Raw genomic sequence first — 10,532 nt, 5'->3', positions numbered from 1 at the left:
GTGGCCGTTTTAATGATTGCATCTTCACTGATTGGAAACCGGTCGAAGGGATTTAGCGCGGCCGGGCCGTCCCCCGAACCGGTCCAGAAAAAGTCCCGGATGTCCTGCTCCGAAGCGTGCAGATAATTGCCAATTATGTAGCCATCTGGAATAAACGGAGAGAGGAGCATAGAAAGAGGGAGGGCGTTAGTTATTAGGTTTAACGGAATCCGATTTGGCGGACTCTCAAGCAGATTTGTGTGGAATCGATTCTGAGGGATTATGATGGAATATGCTCTTTTGACAAATTTTTCGTAAGAAACTTTTTTATCAAGGTTTCAAAACAATGCCAGGGCGAGTCGTACATTTTCAATTTATCGAATTTATCAATTTATCAATTTATCAATTTATCAATTTATCAATTTATCAATTTATCAATTTATCAATTTATCAATTTATCAATTTATCAATTTATCAATTTATCAATTTATCAATTTATCAATTTATCAATTTATCAATTTATCAATTTATCAATTTATCAATTTATCAATTTATCAATTTATCAATTTATCAATTTATCAATTTATCAATTTATCAATTTATCAATTTATCAATTTATCAATTTATCAATTTATCAATTTATCAATTTATCAATTTATCAATTTATCAATTTATCAATTTATCAATTTATCAATTTATCAATTTATCAATTTATCAATTTATCAATTTATCAATTTATCAATTTATCAATTTATCAATTTATCAGTTTATCAATTTATCAATTTATCAGTTTATCAATTTATCAATTTATCAATTTATCAATTTATCAATTTATCAATTTATCAATTTATCAATTTATCAATTTATCAATTTATCAATTTATCAATTTATCAATTTATCAATTTATCAATTTATCAATTTATCAATTTATCAATTTATCAATTTATCAATTTATCAATTTATCAATTTATCAATTTATCAATTTATCAATTTATCAATTTATCAATTTATCAATTTATCAATTTATCAATTTATCAATTTATCAATTTATCAATTTATCAATTTATCAACTTATCAATTTATCAATTTATCAATTTATCAATTTATCAATTTATCAATTTATCAATTTATCAATTTATCAATTTATCAATTTATCAATTTATCAATTTATCAACTTATCAATTTATCAATTTATCAATTTATCAATTTATCAATTTATCAATTTACCAATTTATCAATTTATCAATTTATCAATTTATCAATTTATCAATTTATCAATTTATCAATTTATCAATTTATCAATTTATCAATTTATCAATTTATCAACTTATCAATTTATCAATTTATCAATTTATCAATTTATCAATTTATCAATTTATCAATTTATCAATTTATCAATTTATCAATTTATGAATTTATCAATTTATCAATTTATCAATTTATCAATTTATCAATTTATCAATTCATCAATTCATCAATTTATTTATTTATCAATTTATCAATTTACCAATTTATCATATTATCGATTTATTTATGGGACCATCCATAAATCACGAGGTCACTTTTTTAAAAACTCAGACCCCCCTCCCACTATGGGGTATTTCCATATAAGCGAGCGGCCAAAAATATTTTTTTGCTTTTTTGTGACTTTTTTGTGTTGTTTGTACTTAGTATAATGAAAACAAATGAAATTTGGTATTTTTCCAAAAAAAAAGTTTAATTTTCGATTTTTTCATATATTTGAGGCCACATGCATTAAAGTGGTGAATTTTAATATTCTTGCTCTGTCTATTTGATGCACGGAATGGCGGTTTATGCTATGTTAAAGTTTCTGATTTACGTTCAATCTCCCTCCCCTTTTTCTTGAGTTAAAATCCACCTCTCTTTGAAGAAACCCCCTCCCCCTCCAATTAAAATTTGATTTTTGCGGTGTTTTAGAATTTTAGACGGTTTATTTTATGGAACATTGTATGGATTCTCGTCCACGTTTTTGTTGATCCACTTGCAAAATTTACGTTTTCCACGATAAATTCTTCTAAATCAAAATCACTATGTAACCGATTGTCGTTAGATTACTTAAAATATGAACTTCTTCTATGGGCTTTTGTATACCTCGTTTTGAAGCTACAGAACAACGTGCGTAGTTTTTCCTCTGTGGTTTTTCCCGAGTTGATCATGTGATGGTTCTGCAATGTTGTAATTCTTACAAATATACTCGAAAGCAGTTCTCACGTTTTCAGAATAGTGCTTCGTTATATCGTACAGGGACACTACGGTATTATTATCCATACTTTCAAAAGAACACAACAACGAACTGATACGAATATTCGACGAATCGTTTCTGTAAAATACTTAGAATAGGAATTTCTAATTTTATTAAACGTACCTAAGTACCAACAAAGTCATGAATATCAAATCAATTTCAAAACATACATCGCAGGTACGTCATTTCTGCCTCCGCAGGTAAATAATGTGATTTTAACCAAGCGTATACGCGAAATCATTAATTTCCTTGCATGAATCAAAATGTTAAAAATGGCATAACTCAAAAAGTGCACATAAGTGCACTTTGAAATTTGGAGACAAGTTAGGACATGGTTCAAATTTTAAGCTGCAAATTTTTCAGATTGCACAAATGCACACAAAAAAAGTACTCCATTAACAAAGTTGAAAAAAACTAAATTTTGAATAAAAATCCATCTTTTTTGATTTTTATTATTTTTTTAGCCTGTAAAAGTGTGTTTTGTAAAATATTATTGAAAAGTTGAATCAATTACCTTTCTGAATATATATAATGATGCAGGAAAAAATACATAAACAGCTACACAGTACAACTATGAAAAACAATCATTTTTTTGTCAAAAAACATGTTTTTTCTTACCATTTTCGCCTTTGAAGGTCTGCAATTCAGTGAATTTTGAACCTACAACTTTCAAACTACGGATTTTTCTTAGTTAGAATGTTTATTTTCGAAAAAAAAATACCAAAAAAATAGTTAGAGTATGTCGGTTTTTCGATTTATGGCCGCCTCAAACCCCATAGTGGCCTCCCTGCCCCAATGGACAATGTTTATACAAACAGATCATTTTTGTATGAAGCGTGGACAATCGCTAAAACTGTATTTTGTCAAAACAATAATTTTCGCAAAATAATCTTTTTATGCTAGTGTACAACGAAAATCATGAACATAATGAATATCAGTGCAATGATATGAATTATATATTGTTTTCAGGTTATTGCAAGTCAAACTCCATTTTTAGTATTGAAAAAAAGTTGGTCTCCCATTTTTTGGAGCCAAACATAAACGAAGAAAAAAATATTCGCAACGGCCTTGCTTCACACGGCCAAATTTAATAAAATGTTCTATTTTGATTCCTAATTTGATTTTGCTTGTAAGAATTTTGGACAACTTTCTCGTTTATTTTTTTGATTTTTTTTATTGATAGGTTTGGTACAAGTTTTGAAAATTAAACTTTTAGTAATAAAAATCCAATAAAAATCAGATTGTTGTCTGTGTACGTTACATAAGGAACGTATAGACAATATTTCATCAAAATAAATTTCATCTTAGAAAAACATAAATTCAACAGGTGAAAAAGGCAGGAAAACTGTGCTTTTTACGCGGATTTTTATAACAGCTTCTGAATTAGCCATTTTTTTACTGCGGACATGAACGATATATATCATATTCAAAATTTTAGGAATAATTTCTAAAACTGTATTTAATCTATTTATGTATTTTTTACTTTAAAAGTTAAAAAATGGTTTTCGAGTCGTTGCAAAATTTAAATAAGATTCACCTTTAGCTTTGAATTACATTTCGATTTTAAATTTTTGAAATTGTCTTTTCCATAGTTATAAGTAATAATTTTTCGATTGAATTACGATGTAAAACACAGCTGAAAGGAACACCAAAACTCTGTTGTGTACCTAAATGAACTCATTGTAACTTGATTATTCATTAATAAAACCGAATTGAAATTGAAAAAAAATTTGAAATGATTCCAAATCTATTGAATATAAGTAAATAAACATCATGAAAGATAAATTTGTAATTAACTTTAGCTAATTTTATTATATTTTTAGGAGATTTGGAAGCTTTTCGATTTTCCCTCTTTTTTAACGTTCAACGACATAAAGTTTGAAAAATATTTCCGACGACTTTAATCAATTAATCTTTTTTATTTAGCAACTTATTGCGTCATTGGATAAATGCAATCATACATATGATTGGAATTTTTTAATACTTTTTAATGAATAAAAGTCAGTTTATTTATTGTTTATTATCATTCAACTCTCAACATCAAGATGAGTAGACTGAATTGATTGTAAACGAAAATTGAAATGATTCGTTTAATATAATTTTCGTTTCGTATAATTTTGATAATATATTTTAAAATTACTCAATCATTGCTTCAATTACCCATAAATTACTTTAAATAACTTTAATTAGCTTTTATTACAAAATTATAAATGAATAACTAGATTACCAGCTTAAAATCAACGTAATGAATAATTATTTGCCATTAGAGGCCTTGCTGGAAATCCAAGGTTTGTAAAATTATTCATTCAGAATAGTTTTGTAAATTTGTCCACTCAACCAAAAAGCTCAGAATATTTGGCATACGAATCAACCATTTACCGTTTGTATTGACTCATTTAAAGCTAGACACTAAAGTTTAACATTCAAAAGGGCATTCTTATGTGAAATAAGTTCAAAATAATATGAAACATTACAAAACTATTACAAATAAATTAATTTAGCAAAACAACTTTTAACCACTAAGACTAGGAATTTTTGAAAGCATTCAACTAGACTGACTTGTAAAAGGTTCTAACTGTTCACCATCTCAAGCATATTACATCTAATTTCCTGTTAAAAGCAAGTGTAATAAACATGAACAAAGTTTAAGGGACTTATAAACCCCAACAATGAGTAGCTTCCATCACTCCGTCATAAACTAAGCCCCCCAAAGTGTGCTCCCCATATGCGGCTACACATAGTCAATTCATATCGACTTATCGTAAACACCGCTTCCTGCGTGCTCAAAGGCGGGAAATTGATCGATTTATCACGCGAGATCAATGCATTCATCCCTTTTTTACCCCCCCCCTCTCCCCATAACTCCACATTGCAACACAAAAGATGACTCCGCAAAGCCCATCCCGTCCATAGACATCATAGAAAACTCATTGAAGCCGACCGTAACAATAAAACACTTATCAGCGGATTAAGACTGCTCTCGAGCCTGCCTGCCCGGCCCATGTGGGTGGAAAAGTGTGCACATAAAAGATTTTTCAGTTCATCGACAGCTTCCTCTGCGTCTTTTTTCTCGTTTGAGTGGGAGTGGGATGGATTCTCTAAGCTAGTATCTGCTCAAGGATGAAGTGAATAGCTGCTCTTTGTGCAGCGTTTGAGTCTAAGCGCATCAAGAGTCGAGTTCGCAAAGTTCTACTTTTCCAGGTTGTGAAAGATATGGTAACTGAGCCATTTTCCAAGTATTATCATGCCAAGCAATGTTCATTTTGCACTTCCAGGTGAATTCGGTGAACTTTTGGGCTTTCCAGCCGGTGATAACAATTTCCCATGAATAAAAAAAGAGTAGCAGCCCAGCAAAATTCAATCAGCATTAAATCCGCGCCATTTTCCGCGTGCGCTTTTTGCCATCTGCCGGCGGAAATTTGGCACTCTTCTCTTTTTTTGGATGATGGAAAATATTTGACGGGCTGCAATTTTCCACCGAACTTGGACTGTAAAATATGATTTAACTGCTTCCCCAGCTAGGGACCCGAACTGGGTGCGAAATAAAACTCAATCACTGCGCTCAACTCAGAATGACGAAAAGGTGTGAATTTTTCGGGAAACGCATTAATATCCGTTTGCAGCTCATCAAATCTAGATCATCGCTTTATGGCATCAGCAAAGGCATCACCCGGTGTGTCACGTGGGGGCGCAATCACCGATGGGATTGACGTTTTGCCGTGGTGTGGGTGTGGATTTCATAATTCGAGCAGTTGCGCAACTTTTGCGAGAATCCATTCACCAGATTGCATCGAGGAGGTGGAAAAACACTTTTATCTGATTACTTTACAATCACCAGGGAGGAAGTTGTTCATTCTCGGAGCCATCATCGCAAATGGGTAGATTGAAGCTGGAACCGTAATGTACAGTTTACCTGAGCAGCAGGGGCCGCCGGCCAGATGAACCGTGTGCGATTCGATTATGCGAGTGCTTCCTTTTTGTGATGGATTTTAACCGACCCGAATGGGATTGTGATAGGTTTGAGAGTTAGAAGCGTAGGAAAATGTCCTGTAAATACGCTGCAAAGCTGATACAGTCTCTAAAAAGTAAGAATTCAGCAAAATGAGGTCTACATCATCAAATTGCGTCCTTTTTGAGCTTAGCCACTTTGCGTACAACTTTCAATACCAAAAAATGAAACACAAATATTAAAAAAAAACTCAAATCGACCCTAACATTTGGGTAGTTCTCCACCAACTCACACAGCAGTTGCCCCAACGCATCTTTGATTTGCGTGAAACTTTGTCCTAAGGGGTAACTTTTGTCCCTGATTTTTGAGCATGCTTACAAAGAGGAGTTTTTCAATAATTTGCATACTAAAACGGTGTTGAGTTAGAATTTTGGTGTCAAGGGGACTTTTATGTAAACACACTTAAAAAGTTTTAAAAACTCTGCCATTTTCCGTTACTCAACTGTAATAAAAATTTGGAACATCTCATTTTATGGGAAATTTAATGTACTTTTCAAATCTACATTTGCCCAGAAGGGTTATTTTTTCATTTAAAACAAAAAAATCGTTTAAAAATTTCGTGATTTTTTCTAACATTGCAGGGTTATATTTTAGAGTGTAACAATGTTCTACAAAGTTGTAGAGCAGACAATTACAAAAAAATGTATAAACAAAACACATAAGGGCTGAAAGGCGCATATAAATTTTTTTTCGAAATTCTGAATACGCCATCAAATCGGGCGTCTAATTTTACATAAATGTCCGTTTGACACCAAATTTCTATCACCTTTTTTTTTTGCATGTTCAAAAATTTAATTCGTCACTTGATATCCAAAAATGGATATGAGCCAAATTTAGTTGAGGACGCCATTTTGTGCAGCTCACAATGCCTCACCTTTTGACCTTGACAGATTTGCAACATTCGATTCCAATCTTGACACACACTGAAAATTGATGTAGAATTGTAGAATTGAATGCAGGTTAGAACGCGTTTGACACAACTACGAACACGACTGCCGTAAATATTTGTAATTACAACTCGGGACTCCAGCAACCAAAATCATCCAAACTTCGGGACAATGCACAGAATGAGCAACCAAATAAAACGCGTTTGTTATTGTTTACATTGCTTGCTCTCGTTTTTGTTTATTCAAGGTCAAATATTAAAAAGCATTTTTCTCGGAACGTCAAAATGCGACATGCGACAAGGTAGCACGAGAGCGTCGAAGTTCTTTAACTACAATTCCTACTCCATTTCCTCAGTTTCATTAGTTTTAGGGCTAAGTTCCAGCCGAACCTAGATCCATCCAGGCATTTACAACTTATGTCAGGTAGTCTTGTTTCCGACAATTGATCCGGATATATGGAACGTACGTCCTGAACGTTCATCGATTGTTTATGTAGTAAGAGTTGGACAACAGTTGAACCAACATAACCATATGATATATTTGAAATAACTTTATGGTTGATTCCTTGCCATGACAGTTCAAAATCGTCAGCAAAATATCGTAATCTATAATTTCTCGATAACGTCACTGCAGCGTTCCATGTCCCGTTAGAAAGGTTGAGATTTAGCTGGAACATTTCGTGGTAGTTGCAGGTGCCGTAGAAGGTCATCTCATCTTGTACAAGCGCGTAGGAAGGTTCCATCATCACACAGGGGTTGCGTCGCAACAGTTCTGAAGTGTCAACATCCACTTTATAACCTCCGTAAACATCAACGTAGAAAAATGACACCAGTGTGTTGGAATCTTCGATATTTTCTCCAGCAAGAAGCCCATCGTCAAAATCTGGTGTACGAAATTGGATCAGTGTATCTTGAGCACTCGGGCCCATGATAAAAAATCCGACTAGAGTTACACTGAACCACTTGATACTCATTTCACTGCTGTTCCAAACCTGTCTGCTTATTGCAACGCAATTTAACCCATTCCATCCCGAATTTGGTAATGACTTTTTAAGCGATTGGGCTAACTATCAATGCTTGTTTGGAGGTGAATTTACGCCTTAAAATAATGACATCAGTTGTTTAACAAATGTTGTGGCGTTTTTAGCTTAAAAACGCCTAAAGCAACCTTATTTTTGTATTATCGTTTATTTCTTTTATTTTATTACTCTTTCAGCTCCCTCCGTGTACGCACGAGAGCATGCAGCTAGTGCTCAGTGCTCCATCGTTTTTTCGATTTTTTTCGCCGTAATTGATTGTGGTTACCCGCGAGTTTGCTTCTCCAGCATGCCAAAAGCCGGCCGTGGCCGTGGCAGTTCGAGTGCGGCCTCGAAAAACCCGCGAAGTTCGTCTACCGGCCGTGTGCAGAAAGGTAAACAAACCAACGCCGTGTCGGCCGCCATCGCGCAGGGGAGCGTCAGCGCTGAAGGCATCGACAAAAAGTTACTACATCCCGGATATGTCCCAAGATCACCAGTGCGAACCCGTTCCGGTACTTCCGGTGCCACAACCAGTGGCACATCAACATCCGCCAACATCCCCATCAGGAACGAGTTCCAGATGCTGAGCGACGACGAAGAAAATAACAACTCTGACGGTAGCAGCACTACCGACGACGACGACGACGATGATGGTCGTGCACGGAAAAAAGTGCCGACGTCAAAAAAGAACAACTCTCCAGCGAAACGTAGACCACCTCCAATTTTTGTTTTGGACACGTTAGCGGACGATGTTGACGAGTTGCTGAAAGGCCTCGGATATTGTCTGAAAATCGGTAAGTCGGCAGTGCAAGTGATCACACTGACCAAAAAGAATTTCGACCTGGTGTTTGAAGAATTGAAGCGTAGCAACTTCAACTTCTACACATACAACCCCGAGAAGCCCCCTGTTAAGGTCGTCTTGCAGGGTTATCAAGACCGTCCGATCTCCGACCTGAAGGGTCACCTTTCGGACGCCGGAATAAAACCGCGGGAGATTAAAGTGTTCTCGCGCAAGACAACGGTAACAGGTACACACACACTGTACCTGTTGTACTTCGACCGCGGCACCGTCAAGATCCAAGACCTGCGGCGGACTAAACCGTTGCACGGTTTTTGGGTAAACTGGCGGTTTTACACCAAAAACCCGACGGACGTAGCGCAATGCCACCGGTGCCAGAAATTCGGCCACGGCTCGCGGAACTGCAACCTCCGGCCCCGCTGCGTGAAGTGCGGTGAGTCACACCTCTCGGAGGCGTGCGCACTGCCACGAAAGGCGGACTTTGGGGACAAGGCAGAACAAACCAAGCCGCGCGTAAAGTGCGCGAACTGTGACGGCAACCATACCGGCAATTACCGCGGATGCGTCGCGCGCAAGGCCTACCTCGAGGAGCAGGAAAAGAGGAATAAGAAAGCGTCCCACCCTCCTCAGCGAAGTACGAGCGCAGCCGTTCCTGCAGCTGGACAGCGTACGGTTCCAGCGGAAAACTCAACGTTCCCTCCTGGTTGGGGGCGTTCGTTCGCCAGCGTGGTCGCTGCCGGTAGCGGCAGTACGGCCCAGCAAGAAGTCACCGGGAAGATCTCTTCACCCTGCCGGAGTTCTTTGCTCTCGGGGAGATGATGACGCGGTTTCGGAGCTGCCGGAACAAGGCAGAACAATTCCTGGCCCTTGGGAACTGATGATCAAATACATCTACAAAGGATAAATTACCTGTGATCTAGATATAAGCTTTCTCTTCCTCTATCCCTTTCCTTTGCAATTTCTGTAAGTTTTTTTTATAGTTTTTTCTTACTCTTGCTAGTGCCTTAGTTAAAGAAATAATTGTTCCTAAATGGATTATGATGCAACACACAGCTGTAAGGAACTCCAAAACTCTGTTATGCACTTCAAAATAACTTATTGTATCTTGATTATTCACCAATAAAACCGAATTGAAATTGAAAAAAAAAATTATTACTCTTAAAAAAAGTTCAGAAAATCCATACGTTCACAAGACGACTCATATTTTTAGTAGTTTTAGTTGAATTGTTGTTTTTTTAGATTTTTTTAGCCGTTTGTCGAAATACCACAAAAAAACAAGCGAAATATTTACTTTAAAAATGAAAAAAAAAAACAAGAGAAACACAGTGAGTAATTACATTTGCTGAAGATAATTTTTATAAACATCATCGGCCTTCTTTACCTCGAAATCCACAAATTCATAATTTACCATAACCTAAAAATTTGCAAAAGTCGAACTCAAGATAGTGTACCCAAAATGTATTAGTAAATTTATAAAAATCCTAACATTTATGAATAACCAACATTTTTTTTTTTCTTGAACTAACAATTCGACGTCGTCATGCTAACTTGTCGCAGCCGCCATTTTGACGTTCCGA

General features: G+C 35.3%; 1 protein-coding gene across 3 annotated transcripts in view; it reads right to left on the bottom strand.

Moving 5' to 3' along the window:
* Window positions 1-10,532, bottom strand: part of LOC6034064 — a 38,594-nt gene that overhangs the window by 5,747 nt on the left and 22,315 nt on the right. For all 3 annotated transcript variants that reach the window (XM_038262025.1, XM_038262026.1, XM_038262027.1), the window contains exon 2: window positions 1-145. This exon is cut by the window's left edge and continues 249 nt beyond it. In XM_038262025.1, coding sequence (XP_038117953.1) covers window positions 1-145 — 145 coding nt within the window. The remainder of the gene's footprint in view (window positions 146-10,532) is intronic.

This window comes from Culex quinquefasciatus, chromosome 3, assembly GCF_015732765.1.
Source record: "Culex quinquefasciatus strain JHB chromosome 3, VPISU_Cqui_1.0_pri_paternal, whole genome shotgun sequence".
Lineage (NCBI taxonomy): Eukaryota > Metazoa > Arthropoda > Insecta > Diptera > Culicidae > Culex > Culex quinquefasciatus.
This window is presented reverse-complemented; position numbering and strand designations above follow the sequence as displayed.